This window comes from Meriones unguiculatus, chromosome 1 (assembly GCF_030254825.1).
Source record: "Meriones unguiculatus strain TT.TT164.6M chromosome 1, Bangor_MerUng_6.1, whole genome shotgun sequence".
Classification (NCBI taxonomy): domain Eukaryota; kingdom Metazoa; phylum Chordata; class Mammalia; order Rodentia; family Muridae; genus Meriones; species Meriones unguiculatus.
Window position 1 is genome coordinate 179,884,018 of NC_083349.1, and position 20,346 is coordinate 179,904,363.

Consider the following 20,346-nt stretch of genomic DNA (forward strand, 5'->3'; position numbering starts at 1 on the left):
TTGATAAGATTTTATCAACCAGCCATATATCCTACCTATAAAGAGATAAAACCTATCTTATAAAATGTGGGTGAAAGGCACTCCCAACAGGCAATGAAGTAAGTAGGCATCCCATGTACATAGTTCCCTTACCCGTTTCCATAAAAATCTCACCTGCAGAACTGGGAGGAAGACATTCATGGTAACTAGGAGCAATGGCACAAACCTGCGGTTCCAGTGACTCAAGAAGTCAGAGGAATGAGGTGGCACACACCTTCAAAAACTTAGGCTTAAAAGGATCAGGAGTTCAAAGCCAGCTTAGGTTATAGATCCTGTCCCAAGACAAAACAAAAATATACACACACAAAATCTTTCTAAAAAGTATTAATTAGCATATTTCTTATTAAAGTTGAAGTTAAAATGTAGTATGTGCCTAATATCTCCAAGGTAGGGGAAGATACATGTTCCTTAATGACAAGAAAAATTTTTAAATTGAACTAAAATTTCTCTGGAATTACATAGAATACCCAGCCTACAATATATAACATATTTTTTTTTACAATGAACTGAAAACAGACAGCTTTATACTTCAGCACAAAAAATCTATAAAATTTTTGGAATTTTATTTGTTTGTTTAAGGGTTATTCGTTTGGGTTTTGTTTTGTTTTGTTTTTAGAGTTTGGGTCTCACTCTGTAGCCCAGTTTGAACTCAAACCTGTAGCAATCCTCCTGCCTCAGACTCTCAAGTACAGGGATTTATAAGACTGAGTCACCATACTTGGCTTCCAAAACAACGTTCATTTTCAAACCTATACAACACACCTTAAAAAAAAAAGATTCTTTTATGTCTGAGTGCTTTGTTTACATGAATATACATGGTACTGCATGCATCCATTGCCTAGGAAAGCTGGAAAGAGGTGCTGGAACCACTGAAACTGCAATTAGTCTGTTGTAAGCCACCATGTGGGTGCTGGGAACCAAACTCAAGTCCTCTGCAAAAATAGCAAGTGCTTTTTAACGAACAAACCATCTCTCCAGCCCCATACAATACACTTCTCACAAATGCTATTTGTACTTTGTTAAAATATGGCCTTATAAAATGGTTTAAAGATTAAATGTCTGCTTTTTCCAAAATATTTTTGAGATGAATCACTGCACCAACAAGGGAAATCAGCATTCCACTAAACTCTTAAGTTTTCAGCTATGGAACATTAACACTGACCATAAAGAAAATACAGTGGTAGGTGGACTCCTAATGTTAGCATACTTTCTAAGGAAAGAAAATGACCTAAGCATTTGTAACTTTTAAAGGAGTTCCAAAAAGGCCCTCTGTGAATAATTTAAGTGAATAGTGAATACACATTAAAGCCTTTATGACTTAGAGAATTTTACACTGGTAGCCAGTTAATCTCCTAGGCACAAATGCACACTGTTGAACTTTAAAACTCATTTACCAAGATTAGCATGGTGGCCCACGCCTTTAATAGCAGCAGGCAAAGGCAGGCAGATCTCTATGAGTCTAAGGCCAGCCAGGTTCCAGGACAGTCAGGAGACATAGAGAGACCTTCTCTCAAATAAACAAACAAGCAAACAAGCAAACAAACAAAAAACCCAATAACAATTATTCATAAAAATTTTTCAGAAAGAAAAATAACTTTGATTTTCCTCAAAGCTCTGGGTATTGGTGGCATATTCCTGTAAACCCAGAACCTGGGAGGCTGAGGCAGGCGGGATGAGTTTAAAGTCAGCTTGGGCTCACAGTGAGTACCAAGTGAGCCAAGAATATACAGCAAGGTACAACAAACAAACAAAAAAACTGTTAAGATTAAAAAATGTTCTGCTTAGTCTTATCCTCTATTTGGAAAATTTTATTTTTCACATCCTTCAAAAGTGGCTGTCTTGTGTTTATTTCTAGCTATATATTTACAGAGTCCCTCAGAACAATGTCATAGACACGTGCTTAGCTCTGAGAAACCAACAATGTCCTTGTACAGCTGCCACATGTTCCATTCATAATAGTTTCTCATTGGCTTCACTTCTCTCTTTGCTTCTGCCAAGACTCAATAGTCAATAGACAAAAAAACACTGGGGCCTGCTACGATCACAATAAAAAGAAGTAAAGCCATGCTTAAAAACTGCCACATTAGGGGGGCAGCAAGATGGCTCAGATGGGGAAAAAATACAAAAACTTGCCTCCAAGCCCGACAAGCCTTGGTTTAATTTCTGGAAACCACATGATGGAACAAGAGAAAGTACCACCTGACCAACACATGTATACCACAGCCTGTGTATGCCCACATATATACATATATACACACAACTGGCACTTTACAAAGTGAAAAACCAAAGAGAACAGTGTCTAGGTCTACTTCTACTCTCTAAATACAGAATGTCTCCACCAGTCAGGAATCTGCATTTCCAACTAAGCAGAAAAGTATTTTCCAAGCCTGCTTTCTACCGACAAGAGCTCTTACTTGTTGTCCTCTTAGCTGTGTCTCTGGTTTTCAGAACAAAAGTGTAGCAATCAATAAATACTCTGAAAATATTCTGTGTCACCATACTTACACAAAATAATTTTTAAATGAATGGGTTTTCCTCCATAGACTTCAACCTGTACATAACAGCACTTTTTAAATGTATGCATGATCTTTGTGTATACACATATGGAGACTAGGACAACTTTAGATTCTCTCACTGGTCTGGGTCCCAGAGACAAGTAGACTAGGCTGGTTGGCAATGAGTTTCAGGGATCTTCCTATCTCTCCACCCCAGCACTGGAATTACAAGCAGCACAGTGCCTGGCTCTCTCCATGGGTGCAGAAGCTCAAATTCTGATCCTCATATTTGTGAGCAAAGCACTTCACCATTGAACCTCAGCTCCCAATGACACACGTATTTATTTATTTATTTGTTTGTTTGTTTGTTTATTATTAATTAGTTTACTCACTTTGTATCCCCCCTGTAGCTCCCTCCTACCTCCCCTCCCAATCCCACCTGTACCCCTCCTCCACATTTTTTCATTTTCAAGTTTTTCTATAAAAGGAATAAAAATTGCAGTGCCAGATAGGTGACTCAGCAGGTAAAATTGCTAGCCACACAGGTGACAACCTGGGTTCTCTCCCTGGAACGACATGAAAAGCCAGAACCAGTGCTGCACATCTGTAACCTCATGCTCATCCCAAAAAGGGAGGCGGAGACAGAACTGCCCAAGGCCCCTGGGCCAGCTGCTCTGGGGTTCACAGAGCAGCAGAAGTGAGAAAGACTGCCTCAATAGGGAGGAAAGCCAAACCCAACTCTCAAAAGCTGTCCTGACCTCCACATGCACCCACAAACAGTACACACACACACACACACACACACACACACTTTAAAAGGAACAAACTGCTCTATAACAAAAACAAATGTTAAGTAGAAATGTGCATAAACAGACTGTAAAGCTTTATTATAGCCTTGAAACAATCAATCTTTCTCATGAGCACAGGAAGCACAGTAGAAAGGTCAGAATCCCAGGGTCTGGGGTCTGGTCTGCTGGCTTTAGACATTCAGCACATATACATGAGCATGGGCAATTACTCATCTTTCTGAACTTCAATTTTTGTCTGTAAATGTAAGCATTCTGAAGTCTCTTAAAATATCAATGTTATCTAGGCTTGCCTATGTTAACACCCACTTGGCCTGTAATCCCTGCACTTGGGGAGGTAAAGGCAGGAAAATCAAGATTTCAAGGCCACCTCAGTTACAAGAGACTCTTGTCTCAATTAAAAAAAAAAAAAAAAAAGGGCTAAGGAGATAGCCCAATGGAGAAGAGTGCTTACTGTTCTTTAAAAGACAGGAGTTCAGTTCCCAATACCCAGGTCCGGTGGCTCACAACTAACAGTAACTTCAGCTGCAGGGAAATCCCATGCCTCTGGCTCTCAGGGTCACCTACACTCACATATACATACATACATACATACATACATACACGTAATTAAAAATAAGAAAAATAAGTATTTTTACAAAAATATAATTCCCACAGAAACTTCGATTGATAAAAGTTCACGCTTAGCATGATGGAGCACTACCTGTAACTCCAGCACTAGGGAGGCAGAAAGAGGATCAGTGTCTATGGACCTATCTCAAAACCCAACCGACCAACAGGAGGAGGTCTAACAGTTTTACAAATGTGAAAATGTACAGGGAAGCTTTTTTTTAGGGGGGCAGGGAGAAGAGGTTGTTTTGTTTTGTTTTGTTTTGTTTTGTTTTGTTTTGGAGATAAGATTTCTTTGTGTAGCCTTGGCTGTCCTGGAACTCACTCTGTAGACCAGGCTGGCCTCAAACTCACAGAGACCTGCCTGCCTCTACCTCCCTGAGTAGAGTGCTGGGTTATTAAAGGCATGTGCCAACGCCTGGCTCACAGGGAAGCGTTTAAAGAAAAAACAACTGATGACTGTTTTCTAGAAACAAATCTGAAATCTATACTTTTCAAAAAAAACTACTATCGATAAATAATTTAGGGCCCAAAAGAAAAAGCCTTTTTTCTAACTACTATTCTCCAATATTGCTTTATCAAAACTCTATTCAGGCTCTTGAATTGCAATTACATTATCCTTAACAAATGCTACCCAATATCACATTACAAATATAGTGCCACTCAAAACTGATTACCAATCTGATTACTTTCATTTATCACATCAACTGAAAAAAAAATACATTCAATATAAAATGACATGTTCTGACAACTTAACCACACTGTATGGTTAAATTTTTACATATACTCTTATTTTTAAAGAGAAAAATATAACTGTCCAGAATTAATCAGTGTAACTTTCAAACCAAGTGCTAACACAAAAATGAAAGATTAAATAACAGAAAACTTTTGGATGTCATCACAATGCAACTTCAGATTAGGGCACTAAAGAAGTTTCATTCCCAACCCTTTTGTCTCCTCAGGGATTAAGCAGTGGTCTGGCTCAAGTCCCCAGGGCCCTCACTATACTTAAAACACATCACAGATATTAAATGTGAGTACTGAACTATCTTTAACTCCCCAGCACTTGGGTATGAGTTTTCATTTGATAAACTGTGACTGTGAAGAGGTATCACCATAGTTTTCACCTAAAGTAACTAACAATCAGCTATTACATTCAGATAAAAACTGCTGATGAAAATTCTGGAGGTCAGTATGGCATACACACTACATGGATGTACACGCATGTGTATATGTGTGTGTGTGTGTGTGTGTGTGTGTGTGTATGTATTGATACACTTTTTTTTTGGACACAGGATCTCTCTATACGGCTCTGACTGTCCTAGAACTCACTATGTAGACCAGAGAGACTCCGAACTCACAGAGATCCATTTGTCTCTGCTTTGGATTAAAGGCAAGAGCCACAATGCCCAAATGTGTGTGGTATGTGTGGGGGTGTGTGTGTGATGTATGATCCCTTTAATTCGGAAATTTTATTTCTAAGAATATTTCTAAAGAAATACTTGGAAGCTGCACATTGTAGCGTGTGCTTTTAATCCACACCTGAGAGGCGGAGGGGGGAGTTTGAGATCAGCCTGGGTTTGCATATAATGGGTTTAGTCTAAGCCAGCCAGAGATAAATGATGCTAGCCATTAATACATTTGCTGCTCTTATAGAAGACCCAAACGTTTCCAGAACCCAAAGGAGGCAGCTAACAACCACCTGTAACTTCAGATCCAGGAGATCCAATTGTCCTCTTCTGGGCTCCATGAATACACAAGTACACATATACACACATGCGCATACACACAAAAATACGTGAGCATGTACTCACACTGACTCATACACAAACACATATATACAAAAATTTAAAGTTAAAAATACTTGGAAATTAGACCAGGAGTGGTAGCTTACACTTCTAACCCCAGTACCTAAGAAGTGGAAGCAAGAGTCAGTAGTCTAAGGATAGCCGTGAACATGAGACCCTATGTCAAAACAAAAGTTTCTAATACTAAAACCTAAAACTAGCCAGATGTGATAACACACACCTTTAATCCCACAACTCAGGAAGCAGAGACTAAACAAACTAAACTTGCCCATATTATAAAATTTTACATGTTTTAGGGACATCTATTACATAGCAGAAACATGGAAAATCTTGGAAATGAAACACATTTATGAAAGAAAAAAAAAATCTTTAAAAATCCCACTGTTTCAGCCAGGCCCATGGTGGCACACAACTTTAATCCCAGCACTTGGGAGGCAGAAGCAGGTTGATCTTTATGAGTTCAAGGCCAGCCTGGTCTGCATAGCAAGTTCTAGGACAGCTAGGGCTATACAGTGAGTCCTGTCTTGGGGGAAAAGGGGGAATCCCACTGAGACACACACACACACACACACACACACACACACACACATCTATATAAAGAATGTATTACTTTCATAACTTAAGATGCCATACTGCCATATCTTTAACAGAAAATTCAACTCAAGCTTTTCTAAATAAAAGCAACTGTAGTACAGAGCCTTGCTACATCAAGTGTGATCCTGAGAACAAGACCGTCTCCTGGATGATGGTCAGGAATGCATTGTCCCAGGGCCCCACCAGACCTACCAATTCTTTCATTTAACAACCCCCCACACACACCTACAGGTGATCTGAACTCATGTTAAACTTTGAGGATCACTAGTTCAGCAGCTCTAGAGCCACTTGAAAAGGAAAGGAGCTGGAAAAACAGCTGAATTGATAAGTACTGCTTACCTTGTAAGCATGAAGACACCTGAATTCAACCTACCAAATTCCTCATTTTTTAAAAGCATCAATCAACAAAAACAGGCGTTGTGTCACAGAGGTGCAATCCCAACACTGGGGAGGCAGAAACAGGCAAATACCTGGGGCAAGCTGGGATTGTGTAAAGTAGCTAACCTAGCCTATTTGGTCAGTTCCAGAATGAAAGAAAAGGTGGAAGGTGTCTAAAGAATGAATGACACTGGCTGGTCTCTGGCCTACAAGCACACAAGCATATGTACATACACAGTTACAAGTAAAATGTAAAATTTTCTTAATGTACATTAAGCTATTAGACACAGTATTTTGAGATTTCTTGAGTTATAAAAAGATGTGAAATTATATACCGCTCTAAGATATAAAGAGTGACTAATTACAGATCCTTGGCTGTGTCACTGTTGGTCTGGAGTTAAATGTTCAGCTAGACAGGATTTACACAGTATCCTTAAGGCTTTGAGTTTCACCTCCAGTACCAGAAGAAGGGGAGAAAAGTAAAAGGGACCAAATGCTAAACAACCCACTAGTCAATATGCAGTAAATTTCTCAAAGATGATGCTCTCCATCGAATTTCTGAGAGCCACTTACCAAACAGGATATGGGGTGGAGGAACGGATCCTAGATACTTCTAGAGAGGGTATTCATTTGGAGTATGAGAATTAATGAGGACCACTACATTCTGTTCTATACATTTTATGATTTGTCAGCTGAGTTTTTCTTTTTCTCAATGAAGTGCTACAGATCCAGGCAGTTATTTAAAACTGATGTAAAGAAAATAGTCCTAAGAATGGTGCCTCTGCCTATGGCCCTAACACTTGAGAGGCTCAGTTAAGAGGACTGCTTGAAGTCTGAGGCCAGCCTGGGCTACATGGCAAGGTCCTGACCACAAAACAAAACAAATTGCAGAAATTTGGACCCCATCCTATCCAATGAAGCATCAAAGAACTAGCCTTGTTTAAAGTCATCTTCCATACAGACCTAAACCAGAGGAAAGGGAGTAAGCAGTCAGCAGTAAGTTAAGGTACTCTGGCATCACACTCAATTAAACACTTCTTACCCACCAGCCATTCCAAAAAGAGAAAAAAGATCCAGAGTCACTACTGAGTCCCTGTGTCATCAGTGTCGTCATATCCTGTCCTCACCCTAACACCCCAGTACCTGGTGGACCCCAGGACTTAAGCATGCTGAGCAAGCACACTGCCACTGAGCTACAGAGCCAGCCCATCGCTTTGACTTCAGATGGCCATGTCTAGGTAGTGGCACCATTTCTCTCTCCAGTGCCTGGATCCCCAGGGACATGCACCACAAATGTCATTATGAGAACCCTTTCCCCCTTTTGGAAGTTGCTATAGGAAGGAACATTGTGGGGGACAACGGCAGGCTGCTTTCCAGTGCTCCTAGCTGACTACTCCCACCTATTTCCTTCCAGCACAAAATGTGCTAATCACGAAAACACTTCACAATGACTTGCTTGTTAGAATCCCCCTCATAACAAACCTAATATACATCAGAATTAACAACTTATTTGGAAGCTGTGATTAAGTTTAGGCTCTATTTTCAAACTAAAACCCAATCTGCATTTCTTTGAATGTTCCAAGTTAATCATTAAGGAAATAATTTTCTCACAGTTTTGTTTAAGTTTGAATACAACATGAATGCTACTAGGTGGGAAGACTCAGGGACCAATCTGATTATGATTTATTAGCTTATTATATGTATACTACCAGCTAACAAACAACAAATTAAAAACAAATTCTCGAGGGGCATAGAAGAAGAAAAGGGAGGGAGGGTGGGATTGAGAGGAGATGGGGGAAGGGGCTACAGCTGGGATACAAAATGAATAAACTGTAATTAATAAAAATAAAATAAAAAATTAATTTAAAAAAGATAAAAAACAAAACAAAACAAGAAAACACAAATTCTCCTATAGTAAGAACCACCAAAAAGCTTAGCCTTGATTTAATCCTACTTTAAAATGTTTTTTAAAATTTTGTGTGTATAATGTTTTGCCTGTATGTTCACCTGTGTACTGAGTGCATGCCTGGTGTCATGGTGGCCAGAAGAGGACAACAGATCCCTTGAAACTGGAGTTAAAGATGGCTATCAGCTGCCATGTGTGTCTGCCCTGTGGAAGACCAGGCAGTGCTTTTAACCACTAAGCCATCTTTCCCTGCCCTTCATCCTATTTTTAACCTTTCAAACTTGAACACCAGTCACACAAAATATCTAATTGCCTCAAATTTCGTACATATGGAGTTAATGAAGAATTTCATATCCTTTGGGGGAATCCTAAAAATACACAAAAGTATACATTTTTCCAGGCATGGTGGCAAATACCTGAAATCTAGCATTTGGTAGGCAAAGACCTGAGGATCAGAAGGCCAATTTGAACTACATTAGACCCTCTTTCAAAAAGCCAAAAATGTAAAAAATAAAAAGTAAAAGTGATATTAGGCTGGCAGTGGTGGTGTGGGCCTTAAGAACCTGGGGAGGCAGAGGCAGTGGGATCTCTAAGTTTGAGGCCACCCTGGTGTAGAAATCAAATTCCAGGACAGCCAGAGCTACACAGAGACACCTTGTCTTGAGAAAAAAAAAAAAAAAGTGAAAGTAAAAATATAAAAAGTACTATGTGGGGTTGTATACACCTGGAGAGGGGCAGGAGGTAGTTGGGGCAAAAGATCACTCTTTCAAAACCAACCTGGGCAGCATAGAAAGTCCTTCCCCTACCCTGGGAGTGGTAAATGCCAACACTGACAACATTAATTAAGTATAATGGGAAAATAATGTGTACACTCATCTATGTTCACCACAAGTAGTAACCAATACACATAATTTGTAAAACCACTAATTCTAAATTTAAAATAGCTACCAGAAACCATGCATGATAACACATGTCTGCAATCCTAGCATGTGGGAGGCTAAGGTAAGAGGACTGAAAGTTCAAGGCCAGCCTGAACTACAGTGAGTTCCAGAGTTCCATACCAACCAACGCTATATAATGAGACTGTCTTAGAGAGGAATGCTAATAATGATTTCATTGACTGGTACTAGTTAAACATTACCACCAGAGAGAATGATGGCTTTATACAGAACAAATGAGGGCCAGGTTGAGAATCACCATTGAGAACCTACACAGGTCTCTCTAAATACAATCATGATTCTCTTGGGAATACATTTTTATTTTATTATTGCTGTTTGAACATTAGCATGTACTTATACAAACCTGGATATTATAGCTAGTCATGATGCTCACTCTTGATTACAGTACGTGCTGCTGTACACATGGCATCTAAAGGCTGCTTCCAGCTTAACATGCATACTGTTTCACTGTTAACTTTTCACCAGAAGGAACACATACGCTAAAATGATATAATCTAGTAAATGTTATACATAAACGAGTAACAGTCATCTGTCATCACTGCCAAGTATTATGCAACATAGTAATTGCATGTGCCATAATTCTATGTGACTGGCCTCATAGAGGGGTTGGTATCAGCACTCTCAAATATGATGGCAGTGTGTTATACTATGAGGTTTATTAAGTGATCCATTATTATCTTGTGAGACCAGCACCATTTATGTGGTCTGTGACTGACAAACATCCATTTTAGCACTACTGTAAATGGCTCTGTAACCAAGATTTTGTTGTATACTTCCAAGAAGGAAGTACACAGAATAACTTATGGTGCCTTAGGAAGTAGGTTAATCCTGGATTCCAGGTCAGGAAACTACTTACCCTCTGACCCTAACTACTTTCACCTATAAAACAAGGATCATACCAATAAAGAGTTACAACAAGAAAAAAACTAACTGTGGCTAAAATAAATTCTTCTACAACAAAACAAAAACAATAAGTAAATTAACTAATTAATTCCCACCCACCCTTTCCTTTCAGTTAGTTCTTTTGGGTAAACAAGCAATTTAATTTAGCAAATACCTATATACTAGCTAGGTACAGGGTCCCCTGAACAGCGTAACAGACAAATAGCTTACATGGTCTGCAGCTGCTTTTCTTATCCAGTTTACAAGCTTCAGAGGTGGTCTAGCATGGCAGCCTATGGCTATAAACTCAGCAGTCAGGAGGTGAGGCAGAAGGATAACAGAAAGTTGGAGGCCAATCTAGTATACAAATAAACAAACAACAACAAAACCCATGATGGGACTCAGGAGGAAAAACAACAAAAGCTCAGGTGTGGGGTATGTCTTTAAGTCCTACACTTGGCAAACAGAGACAGGGAGATTTATATGAGTTCCAGGTCAGTGAGATTTCATTTAAAAGGAAAAAATAGGGGCACACAAGCCTCAGGGGTTAAGATAAACCCAGAACAAATACGTCTTGTGTTTAAACCTAAGAAACCCCAGGTCACTCTGGACATTCTTCAGTAGTCACTTACCATGTCCAATCTCCTGGAGTGTGTGAACTTAACACTAACTGACAGCTACATGTGGTGATGTCTGCCTGTAATCCAGGAAAACTGCTATGAGTTCAAGGCCAGGCTACAGTAACACCTAAGATCGTACCAACCCTACCACTTCAGAGGGAGAAACTACCTAGAACTCAGCAGACAAATCAAATGGAAGGAGTTAAGGGAGAAGGAAGGAGGGAAAGAGCAAGAAGTCCAATGAAACACACGAAAAGACATTTTACTTCCAAAATATACAAATTAACCAATGCTATTTTGGGAGTAGGGAGAGGGTAGAGCCAAGGAAAGATAACATAAGAAAAGGAAACGTGGGTAAGATGATCAATCCTCACTCAGAAAGACAAACAGGAGGAGCATTGGAAGAAAGAAAACAGGAAACAGGACAGAAGCCTGCCACAGAGGGCCTCTGAAAGACTCTACCCAACAGTGCATCAAAGCAGATGCTGAGACTCATAACCAACCTTTGGGCAGAGTGCAAGGAATCTTATAAAAGGAGGAGAAAGTAAGACCTGGAGAGGACAGGAGCGCCACAAAGAGAGCAACAGAACCAAAATATCTGGGCATTGGGGTCTTTTCTGAGACTGATACTCTAATCAAGGGCCATTCATGGACATAGCCTAGAACCCCTGCTCAAATGTAGCCCATGGCAAAAATCAGTATCCAAGTGGGTTCCCTACTAATGGGAACAGGGACTGTCTCTGACCTGAACTCAATGGCTGGCTCTTTGATCACCTCCCCCCTTACCAGACCACAGAGAACGACAATGCAGCCAGTCTGGATGAGACCTAATAAGCTAGGGTCAGATGGAAGAGGAAGAGGACCTCCCCTATCAGTGGACTGGAGAGAGGCTTGGAAGGAGATGAGGGAGGAAGGGTAGGATTAGGAGGGAATGAGGGAGGGGGCTACAACTGAGATACAAAGTGAATAATTAATATAATAAATTATATTAATATAATTAATTAATATAATAAATTTAAAGTAATTAAAATTAAGTAATTAATATAATAACTTTTTTAAATGTTCAGCTAAAATAAAATAAGATACAAAGCTTTTTCAAAAAAAGGAAATCCTCACATTTTTCTTTTTATCTTCATTTTATTTATTTATTTATTTAGTGTGTGTGTGTGTGTGTACATGTGCCCATTTGCATGCCACGTTCACAGGACAACTTGCAGGATTGAGTTCTCTCCTTCCACTTTGTAAGTGCTAAGGCTCAATCTAAGGTCATCACGCTAACTTGCCAACACGTATCTTTACCTGCTAAACCATCTCACTGCCCCAATATAATCCTTTTTTGAAAATACTTCCTTTAAACTCAAAAACTGGAAGCTATGTGCTGTGATGCTGCCTGTAATCCAGGAGGACTGCTGTTAGTTCAACCCCAGACAATGGTTCTAAGATAGCCTGGGCTACAGCTGAGATCACACCAACCCTACCACTTTAGAGGGAGAAAATTATGGCTTGTAAGACTGCATATCCCCCAGAATATCTGCAAGCTAAGAACAATTTTTACAGTTTTAAAACATTAAAACAACAACAAAGGATATGGGATTAACCATGTTAGCCAGCAAGATCAAAATATTTACTATGCTTCCCTTTACCGGAAATGTCTGCCAACCCCTGTTGTACTTTATAGTGATATTTTACATCTCACTGAATTATCTCACTAAAAGTATCTTGGCGATTTAAAATTTACATGTTAAACTGGGAGGAGAGGTAAGGGGGCTGCAATCAAGATGAAAAGTGAATAAATAAATTTTTAAAAATTTGCATGTTAAGGCCATTTATGTGAGTTTTCTTTCCATCCTTTCTTCCCTGTCTAGTCATTTTTGTTTGGGTTTTGGTTTTCAAGACAGGGTTTCTCTGCTTCTTTGTGTAGCCTTGACATGTCCTGGACTTGATTTGTAGAGCAGGCTGGCCTCGAACTCACAGAGATCTGCCTGCCTCTGTCTCTCAGCCTGCTGGGCTCACAGGCGTGAGCCACCATGCCTAGTTCTCCCTGCCTAGTCTTTAAAGTACTAGCCAATTTCTTTACAGAGAAACAATTCTGCAAGTATTTATTACAATATCCTGGTGAAACAAAAAGGGACAACCAAAATATTGGTCACGTCCATTTTTGTTTAAGGGGTGTTCTAGTACAAGCATTTTTTTTCCAACAAATTTAAGTCCCACATGGCTAAGCAAAGTAGGCCTATGTTGAGCAAAGCCCACAGTTTACTTCAACTGCAGACATACAAAATCAGGGAAGAAAGCAGACCACCAGTCCCCAGCACTAACTCGTTAAACTGACTAGCAGCAGGCTGCAATAACAAACATCTAACTTTTACAAGAACAAAACAGGTACGAAAGGACAACTCAGGACTCACTACATAATCCCGCATGTCAGAAAGATGCAGTAAGAGACAGAGAAACGGCTCAGTGATTAAGAGCACTTGCTGCTCTTGGAAGAATAGGGTTCAATTCCCAGAATATGCATGAAAGTTCACAACAGCCTGTCACTCCAGCTCCAAGATTCCTCTGGCCCTCTCATAGGCATCAGGCATACACAGGATGCCTACAGACACAAGCAGGGAAAACACTCAGACACATTAAACAAAAAAGTATAGTGACCCCATTTCATGACTTTAAAGTGTGGGGGTGGGGGTGCAGCAAGATGGTAACAGTATGATGGAACTCCCACAAGTTGTCCTCTGACCTCCACACATGGGCATGCATAAAAAGTCCACACATATGCACACAAAATAAATAATGTATATTTTAATAAAACCTTAAAAAATAAAGTAAAACTCCAAACCTTCAAGGGAAAAGGAAATGATCTGACCCAGCAAGTATTAGGTAAGTATTAAGTAATAATACAGAAGTATTAAGAAAATCTGAAAGTCTGAGAAGTGGTACAAAACTGCAGGCCTAACATGAGAAAAGGACCGAGCTTTCATTTCAGCACAATTAGTGTTATAGACACACTGCTGAAACCATCTTCAGAGACAAGCAGTAAACAATTAATCATCCTGCCTCCCTAGACTAGAATGGAAAAGCTAGAAGCCTGCTGTCCTTGAAACCAACAAAAACCTAAACACAGTTTCAATCAAAACTTTGAGACCATTAAGTGATTAAATATTTCTAGAAAAACTCAAAATTCAATACTCTCACATAATGAAAGCATAAAAATATAAAAGAGGGTTTTTTTGAACTACCATGTAGAATATGACTAGCTATAATGTATCTTTCATTAGCAGAAAAATCATTTTTTTTTTATTAAAGTCCATTATTTTAAGGAAGTCACTAATCAGTATCACTTTGAGACAATGAACCCACTCACATATCCTATATGGAAACTAACTAGAAATGAAACTTATTTTTCTATACCAGGAGTCCCCAACAGTTAAGCTCCCAAAATGTACACCTACAAACTTCAGATTGTAAAGACATACAATATTTTTTCTAAGATGTCAACACATGGATCTAGGCAGCACTTAACAAGCTGAGGCAGAAGGACTGCTATGAGTTCCAGACTGGCCTTCGATACACAGTGAAAGTTTGTCTCAAAAAACAAACAAGGGTTCATTCCTCAGCATCTCCAGGCAGCCTCCCTTATACTGGGGCTGGAGAGATTGTTAAGAGCTCTTATGGCTCATGCAGAAGACCGAGGTTCGATGCCTACCACCCCTATGGTGGCTCACTGCAGTTCTGGGGGATCCCACATCTGTACTCTGGGGCATTGCTTGCATGTGGTGCACTGCCATACAGGTACACAAAACACCCACAAACAAAATAATAAAACAAGGTAAGTTTAAAAAAAAAAAGAAACAAGATATCAGCACACCTTTACGGTGGTTTTATAATTTCCAAAAATAAAGACAGTTCCAAAATACCAAAATAATCAACATACCTATGTCATTAATTACGATACCAATTGGGACCAGGGAGGGGAGGAGCTCCCACAATTCAAATTACTTAATGTAGGGCAAATCAACCCTGGAAAAGTGGCTCTGAAACCACTGGTATGCAGTGCAAGAGTGTTAATTCTCACACAGGACTTGTTAAGCATTTATATAGCAGTTACATTGGCCAAGTGCTTCATAATAATTTTATTGGCTGTTTCTAGTCCAAAACAACCCATGGAGAACTTTACAGAAGAGGAACCTGGGCCCAGAGAGGAACCAAAGAAAACCAAATTTACCCTGGAGGAAATAACACCATTTACTTACACGCCAGATCCTCCTAATCACATTTATCTGCAGTAGGAATTTTGAAAAATTAATGACTACGGTAAGAATCAAGGAAACAGCGCATTGAGTTCTAACTCAGTTAAGAGACTGTGTGTTCACTTCTAAGTATTTGAGCCAACTACAAGACTACATTATACAGACACGACTATAAGGAAGTAAGATTCTCTCGAATGACAGACTTAAAGGGCTAAACCCCACCCCACCCCCCGCACCTGATTTTAAAATGGTTTTCAAAGGGGTCCTGAAATAACTGGTAGGTAGGCCCGTTACAAAACACAAACATTACAGCCCCGCCAAAGCAATGAGGACAAGAAGGAAGCTCTGTCGAAGTCAAGACTGCAATTTAGCACGCTCAGTCACTCCCCACCTTTCGAAAGATAATGGTTCTAACCAGAACTTGTGGTTTAACCAGTGTCTCCTCAGCAGCAGCAATGGATTACATCCAACACTTTGCAAAAGACTACAAAAAACTTAAGCCATACTGAGCGGTGAAGGGAAGTTCCTTCCCTGCCCCCATTTAAACCCACCTCTTTCCTTTGATCTTCGCGTTACATCTTAATGAGGGGGAAAAAAAAAAACAAAACTATAAGCTCACGCAGACCGCAGTCAGTCCGGCCCCAGGTCCCTCACCCAGGGCGACTCCTCTTCCAACCTGAAGCCCTAGCCGGCTGGTCCAACACACATCCCTCAGGCCCACCTCCCGGGGCCCACTCGGCGACCCACATCCCCACGCTCCGCACCCCCAGCGCACTTCCGCCCGGGTGGCGCGGTGACCAGCCCTCCCCCAGCCCCCACCCCATCTTTGTCTGGCTCCCCCACACCTCAACGTCCCCAACTGCCAACGGCAGCCTCCCTTCCCTCCCTCCCTCCCCACCGCCCACGCCCACCCGGCGCCGCGCGCGCCCGCAGGCCGCTCACCTTGTCCATGAGCTTCCAGCACTTCTCCACCATCTTCTTGTCCACCGTGCCGGGAGGGTGCGGGCTGAGGTGGTGGTGGTGGTGGTGGTGCGGCTGGAAGGCGTCCTTCATGAGCCCGATCAGGCCGCCCGCGCCCGAGCCCCCAGAGCCACCGCCGCCCGCGCCCGAGCCCTTCTTCACGTTGCTGGCCATGGCCAGCGGAGGGTCGGGAGCCCGCTCGGCCGCGAGCGAGGGAGAGGAGCGGGGCGAGAAGGAGGGGCCTCTCCGGCAGCCACCGCCGGCGCTCGCCGCCGAGGGAGTGAGAGGGAGGCGCCCGCCCTGAGGCGCGCCCCGGCGCGGGCGCGGGCGCGGCGGGCGCGGGCGCGGCCGGCGCGGCGCGGGGGCGCGCGCGGGCGACGGGCGAGCGCGGAACTCTCCGCAGGGACCCCCAACTCGCGCGCGACCTCGCGAGCACCCGCGTGCCCGGCGGCTCCCGGAAAGCCTCGATCAAGTTTCCGCGCCCACTGCTCCGCCCCGACCCTCAGGGATGGGGCGTGGCCACCCGGGGCGGGGCCCAGAGGAAACTCGGTGCCTGCGCCCTCTGCTGGAGAAGCGGGGAATGGGAGGAGAGAGGTGGGGTCCAAGGTAGAACCTGCGCACTAGGCAGAAGCCTTTCCGTCCACGTTCTTTGAGTCCTGGGCTTGCTGCCTCTAGGAGTGAGTCATTGGTATGATTGATACGCTCGGATTAAGACAGGTAGGGGTGGAAGGCGCCTTCCCGACAAATGTGGAAGTTGAGCTTCAAGTTATCTGCTTCATGTTGTGTGATAATAGAGAAAGCCAAAGTTCTCTTTCTACCCTCTAATTGTTTGGTGTTTTGTTTTTTTTGTTTTGTTTTTTTTTTTTTTTTTTTTTTTTTTTTTTACTTTTACGGTTCTTGGAATTGAACCTACGACCTCACACATCCTAGTCGACCACTCCACCTTGAGCTATAACCCAACACCACCATCTTGTTTCACCATGGAGCCCGGCTGCCTTGGAACTTGCTGTGTTGGCCAGCATAGGTGGCTTTGAACTCATAGAGATTCACATGCGCCTACCTCCCGAGTGCTGGGATTAAAAAATTTCCTTGGGCCAGGTGTGGTGACACAGGTCTTTAATCCCAGCACTCAGGGAGGCAGAGGCAGGAGGATCTCTGTGAGTTCGAGCCAGCCTCTGCTACAAAGCGAGTCCAGGACAGCCAGAGCTACACAGAGAAACCTTGGGGGGGGGGGGGGCGGGAGGGGGCGGAACACAACTCTTTGGTATTTTTAACCGGCAAAGAATGTCGAATTCGTGTGCTGAAGCTTTTTGCAGACTGGTTAGGCCCCAGAAAGGCTTAAGGTTTGGGGACTCCCTTCTCAAGTGTTCTTCCAGGCCATTTAACCTTTTTTAAACAAATAACTTCCTTTTAGTCTTTTTCTTTCTGAAGAGTAGTTCCTTTTCTGAGAGCTGAATATGTCCTTTAAAGATTTTATTGCTCAGCGGAATGCACTGCCAGCACGAGGCCCCACCCACAGAAGCTATGAGACAGCTGCGAGCCCTGGCTACTTGCACACGGGGAACAAAAATTTAGATCTCTGTCTCCTCCGGTTCCCTAATCTTCAGGCTCACTGGAAAAACTTTGAAAATAGGAACTTCTTTTCCAAAGAAGGAAGTGTCCTGCCTTGATTTGCTAATCGTTTTGTTGTTGTTGTTGTTCTAAAGCCCTGTGGTGCCGTTAAAGTACTCAGTTCCACCCTATATCTCTCTCTTGGCTCTGCCACCAAGCCCCCTGGCTGGTGGGTTGTTGAGTGTATCCAGTACTTCAGGAGAGGAAAATGTCCCCGAACTCCAGAGCTATTCAGTCACACAACTTCAGTTTGCAAATCAATCATGTTTATCTAAGACATTTCTGAATCTTTGTGACCATTTCCTGTCAGTAGACTGCTCTTTTATCACTTTGTTTTGGGTTTGTTGGTGGTGATGGCTGTGGGGTTGTTATTTTGAGACAGGGTTTCTCTGTGTAGTCCTGGATATGCTGGAACTCTCTATGTAGGCCAGACTGGCCATAAATTCACAAAGATCCCCCTGCCTCTGCCTCCTGAGTGCTGGGATCAAAGGTGTGGGCCACTAGACCCAGCTTTTTGCCATTTTTTTTACCTAGAAAACAATAGAAGAATCTGCCAAAAAAAAAAATCTAGGCAATGCTCTACAATCACTGTCAAAACTCTGTCATGCCTGTGTTGCCTCCCTAGTTGTAAGCCTTCCTTCTGTCCTTCCTAAAGTGCAGCCTGTCAGAAACACACACACAAATTAAACCTATAAACCCTCCCTGTGGTTGCTTCTATAATAAAATTAACAGTCACAATCTTTTCTTTCTTGCTTTTTTTTTTTTTTTGGAGGGGGAAGTGTTTTGTTTTATTTTTTGTTTGTTTTGTTTTTTGAGACAGGTTTTTGTTCTGCATAGCCTTGGCTGTCCTGGACTGGCTTTGTGGAGGACCAGGGTTCAATTCCTAGCACCCACATGGCAGCTCCCAATTGTCTGTAACTTCATTTTCTGGAGAACTGATACCCTCACACAGTCATGAATGCAGGAAAAATGCCAATGTACATAAAATAAAATAAAAAATTAAATTTACTTTGCCAAGAGCTGCATCTAAGCCCAGTGTCATTTCTGTCCCAGAATCCTCACTGCCTGCTCCTTTGGAGGCAGCTAGCTATCCTCTAACCATAGGAAGGGTGGATGATTGGCCAGAAACTTGCACACCCATCATGACGCTTTGCCATTAACTCTTACTGCTAATTTCCTGGGAGAAGCATAGCTACCACCATGAACAAAAGACAATGACCTGAACACTAAAAGCCTATTTTATCTCCCAGGCAGGGGTCAGCAGTGCCATCCTGGCCTTTAGAGGGCCCAATACCCCTAACTTCTCCATACCCCTCATGCATCCATCAGAGCAGTGGCCTAGGAGGAGCTCTTTTTCCCAGAATGAAGCAAAGAGAGGAAATGGAAACCACACTGTGTTTTATATTTTTTAATATCTCAGAATCCAGCCCAGATAAGATGGGTACAATTTTCTAGTTTCAGCGATTTGAGAGTCCCACGACTCCAGGCCTTTGCAAAGTTGTCTCCCCTGCGCAGAATGACATAAACACACACACACACACACACACACACACACACACACTCACTCACTCACCTGCTTCCACTAACCTTACCAGACCAATTCCTCCCATCCAGCAAGTCTTTCAGGCTTAGCAATCACCCTTCTAAACCCTTCCAGGCATCGGCAATAGACAAGCTCTCCACTCCCGGTGGCAGCTTTCCTGCCCTGGCTTGCAGCAGCCTTTGCTGCCCATCTATTCTCTCCCAGAAGACAGGACCCTTTGCTGACATAGAAAAAGCCTCAGGTGAGGGCCTGGGCTTGGTGCCTCACACATATTTGCTGAACCCACACCAACCATGTAAAAGTCAAAAACAAAACAAAAAGAAAAAAAAAAAAAAAATGCGGGCCACATCCAAACAGACTTTCTCCCATGTAAGTTAATGATAATTCTTTCTATGCAGTCAGAGATATCTGCAACCAAGAAAAATGTTTATCATCCCTTCATCCTAAGCAACTGTTGCTTTCTTTCTTTTCTTTTGTCCCTCCCCCCCCCCTTTTATTTTCCATGCTGACATAAAATATTTGGGTCAAAGGGGCCTCCTTCTAGAACCTTCCAAGTAGCTGGGACTATTCATGTGTGTCACTCTGCCCAGCTCACAATTCCTAAAGGCCAGTGGTTCTCAACCTATGGTCACCTAAGAGGTCCACAGGGATCATCTAAGGTCATCAGAAAACACAGATGTTTACATTACAATTCAAAACAATAGCAAAATTACAGTTAGGAAGTAGCAAAGAAAGTAATTTTATGGTTGAGGTCACCAAAACACAAAAAAAGCTGTAATAAAGAATCACAGCATTAGGAAGGTTGGGAACCATTGCTGTAGGCCAAGAACACTGGGTCATATGATCAGGCCATATTTCTATTAATATATAAATAACCAATCTCATATTT

At 42.1% G+C, this 20,346-nt stretch overlaps 1 protein-coding gene across 2 annotated transcripts in view; it reads right to left on the bottom strand.

Annotated features, from left to right (window-relative positions):
- The window catches only part of Cbl (Cbl proto-oncogene), a 90,434-nt gene extending 73,799 nt beyond the window's left edge, over window positions 1-16,635 (bottom strand). The window contains exon 1 of one of the 2 annotated variants that reach the window (XM_021659386.2): window positions 16,286-16,635. In XM_021659386.2, coding sequence (XP_021515061.1) covers window positions 16,286-16,477 — 192 coding nt within the window. In that variant the 5' untranslated portion in view covers window positions 16,478-16,635. The remainder of the gene's footprint in view (window positions 1-16,285) is intronic. The other variant, XM_060372269.1, reaches the window with a different exon arrangement.
- Window positions 16,636-20,346: the final 3,711 nt, after the last annotated feature.